Genomic DNA, 3,790 nt, shown 5'->3' on the forward strand with positions numbered 1-3,790 from the left:
ATATGATATTAATTAATGGATTTTTCGTATGAACTCTCGTATGTATTTACTGAATACATTTCTGAATGAATTTCTTAAATGAATTCTCTGAACGAATTTTTATATGACGTTACTAAATGCACGTATGAATCATCGTACCTATTAACGACACAAGTTTTTATATGCAGTTCTAAAACGTTCCACAATGCTTCATTACTGTAATACCTAAAAGCCATTAAAACTTTAATATTTTGTCATTTGTATTTAATGACTGGTACAATCTTATTTGCACCTATCAGAAAATATTTAGCTGATATCTGCAATCTATTATCGTTATCATCGTAGCATGGAAAACTCCTCTTTAACGAGTGCAATCAGTAATATCTGCCAGTGGATTTAACAATACGTAGAAACGAAGACCTAACCTCGATATTGCAACCCTTATTCATGCACCACCATATGTCATAAAATGCTGAATCATTCCCATTAAAACTGCATTACGCCTTCCTCTATTTACATCCAGCGAACTCCATAGTAACAAATTCTGGCAGCACGTAGACCGCAATGCAAACCTAGCACACCCTCCTCCTCCTCCTCCTCCCCCTTTCGTTACCACCATGCTTCGACTCAACAACTCACGCGACGTTAATTCGAAAACACGCTGACATAAATGCAAAAATTCGAATAGCGTAATTCTTAATGTCAAGGCTTGGCCAATAGAAATTGCCGATGCATTCCGTGGGCCATTCACGGGCGATCGATTCGTAGCATGAAACCGTTCGATATATTTGACGGTGGGAGCGCGTTTACTCGAGGCCAGGCAACGTCTGAGCCTTACCTTCTGCAGCTCCTTCTCGATTTCGAGGGCGCGTATGAGTAGCGGGCCGCGGACCGCGTACTCCATCCGCCTCAGATTCTCGAACACATTGTCCTCGGTGAGGACCTTAGCTCTGGGTGTGCCGCTCGCCATACCGCGACCGAGTGTTCTGCCGGTGGCCGGCTGATGCTGGACTAACAGTAACAGCGTCTCCGTCGTGCACGCGGACGGCCTGCCGCCCTTCGTCCCCGGCCCCCCGGATGAGACACATTCCCACGTCCTGGGCCGACCGCTCGCGATAACAGCGTTACGCCAGCCTGCCTTCATCGTTCGCCTGCCTAGCTGCCCAGCAGCACCGTGGTTTTGTCTCTCTTCAACGACGCCGGGTTCCAATTAGTCGGACGAACCAGGTTCCGATGGCTCGTCGAGGGACCGTAGAAGGGCGAACGCGCTTGCGCAGAGACCAGCCTGCACTGTGGATTTTTGCTAATATGTAGGCTTACCCAGATTTTATACGATTCGTCAATTATTAATTCTTTTCGAATTGATTAAAATCATTGATTAATTAAGCTATGGCGATTAGGGTTGTCAGCTTGTTGCACTTAGTCGGTTAGAAATAAGAAATATTCCATTGCTAAAGTTTCAAGATTGCCTTTTCTGGCTGATCTGTTAAGAACATCTTCAATCAATGCATGTATGTATGTATGTATGTATGTACATATTGTGTATATAGGTAATTAAAAAGAGTGTTAGTATGAGCAAGTATCAGTGCCATTGTATACTGGTAGTCATTTAAGCATAACTAGCGTTACGTAATTGTTTTTTCCGAGTAACGAAGTGTGGCTGTTTGCTATTGTTTTAGGTTTTAAGTGAATGCGGTTAGACTGGATAGTCGAGCTTCTAAGCAGCGAATGATTATGAAACTTACGATTGGCTCTCGATTAACTTGAACACCTGTTAATCGAATTTTCGACTCGTACCGTAACGAGCGTCCGCGGGATCGTCGCACAGGCGCGTTAAGCGTAAAGTGATTGTAATATCCAAGCGAGAGACCTACGAATTTCGAGTTCAAAAATAAATCTACGATACATGTGTTATGATCACTCTTTGCTTGGCGATAAAATGATTAATTATTATACCCATTAATTGCAGGGAGTAATTTAATTGCTCTTGAGATCCGGAATTTTGCTGCTGTGACATCTAACGTCTTCGGTAAACTTGTAAAAAGGAATGAGCATGCACTATAGATACTCAGAACGATTCCTGACGTAGAACAGGCGTGCAGAATATAATTTTTTTTTAGATACAGAAGGAGACGATTATCTACTCGTTATGCAATATAATAAGCTAGAGTTTCTACTTATTTCTGAGACTTTTTGCTTTAATCCTAAATAGTGTTTCGTAAAAATATAGTATAAGAACATTTCTTTGTTTCCATCAAAGTAAAAAGCAAGATTGCAAACTAATAACTTGTTATATGACTGTAAATAATATAAAAAATATTAAAAATTAATTTTAGACAAATTTCTTTACACATTATTCTTTCACAATGCAGTCATTTTTACTGCTTTGGGCAATATAGGTATGTACTAAGTTTCAGTCTTTCTAGTGTTAAGTTCGCTGCCAAAAAGCGGTAGGTTACGTCATCGGAGGATCCGTGACCTCTAATTGCAAGAGCAAATAGAAAGCAGGGTAAATAGGTTGTCGCCGAACGAAAGCAACAACTGATATGACGACGACATCCGAAAATACTTTCTACTGACGTTCGATCGCTGTAGTCCAAATCTCGGGCCTATTTACATGAACAGTAGAAAGAATTCGAGATACTAGCGAACCTACCGATCAACTCCCATTGTTTAATTTTTTTAAATACTCTGTAGCCACTTTCGCGTTAATTGACAAGTTTACTTTCTCCTTATCTCCGATAACAGTTGCTTGAAATCCTACACTGGCATCATGAAATGCATTGTATTTTTTTCGTAGCATAAAAACAGATATAAAATATGAATTTTATGTACATATGTAAAAATGTTAGGTAACCGCGAGGGTAGAATCCTTTGACCTAATTAAAAAATAATAAAATCTGTTAATTATAATCTCAATTCGAATTTCCAGGATGCATTTTCATCGCAAACGACTTGAACTCTGCTACACGAGTCATTCTATTCTGTCAATATCTGAAATCTGAAACTCAGTTAATAGCTCAAAGTTCAAGATTTTTCCCTATCAATCATAAGTAGACGAGGATCACAGCAATTACATTGCATAATGAAGACTTAATTTTTATGTGCATGTCAAGTGGGTCATAATCAAGTAGCTATACTTAATTATCTCTGAACATAATTAAATTTAACGAGAATAGAATGAATAAATGAAAACCTAATCAGTCCTGGTGCATCAGAAACTTATTATATCTAACACAGACTACGTGAAACAGTATTTGTCATAATTTATTACTTCTTATCAATATGACTGTTTTTCGTAAGACTTAATTGACACCATTTTATCTTTTCTTGTTTACTGAACGCGATGGCAGGAATTGCCTGATAAAAATATCATATCTCCATCGATGCACGATGGTCAGTCTTAAACTTGAAACCTATTCCAATATTTTTATCGAATGCCCAGAGTCATTGAATAAATTCCAACAGTATTTGATTTCTGATAACCAGCGATAAATTACTTAGTTTCAAATTATCAGATTTACTATAATACTGTTTGTACTATGAATTTGACGAGAATCTCGTAACAGGCCATTGCAATTATTTATGGGCCGACCTCGACGTGAAATCATAATGTTGACCGTGGCTTAGTTAATCGATAACCTCGATCTCTTTCTTTATTCCTCGTTTCCATGAAAACGCATGGATCTAGGCCCTAGTACATCCAGTCGCTACTATACACATATGTTTAACACTAGATTGCCCAAGGAAGTAATTTTGACTGGTTTTGGGCAAATGTACAAATAATAATGCATAAATTATTTTTTTTCCC

At 38.6% G+C, this 3,790-nt stretch overlaps 1 protein-coding gene across 2 annotated transcripts in view; it reads right to left on the reverse strand.

Annotated features, from left to right (window-relative positions):
• Positions 1 to 2,210, reverse strand: part of LOC108623256 (alanine aminotransferase 1) — a 12,246-nt gene extending 10,036 nt beyond the window's left edge. Inside the window, exons 1-3 of one of the 2 annotated variants that reach the window (XM_018021641.2) lie at positions 1,936 to 2,210; positions 1,725 to 1,849; positions 818 to 1,269 (exon numbers count right to left, since the gene is read on the reverse strand). In XM_018021641.2, the coding sequence (XP_017877130.1) occupies positions 818 to 1,123 (306 nt within the window). In that variant the 5' untranslated portion in view covers positions 1,124 to 1,269; positions 1,725 to 1,849; positions 1,936 to 2,210. Of the gene's footprint in view, positions 1 to 817; positions 1,270 to 1,724; positions 1,881 to 1,935 lie in introns of those variants that run through there. The other variant, XM_026812112.1, reaches the window with a different exon arrangement.
• Positions 2,211 to 3,790: the final 1,580 nt, after the last annotated feature.

Source organism: Ceratina calcarata, unplaced genomic scaffold (assembly GCF_001652005.2).
Source record: "Ceratina calcarata isolate Rehan_Ccalc_2016 unplaced genomic scaffold, ASM165200v1 scaffold257.2, whole genome shotgun sequence".
Lineage (NCBI taxonomy): Eukaryota > Metazoa > Arthropoda > Insecta > Hymenoptera > Apidae > Ceratina > Ceratina calcarata.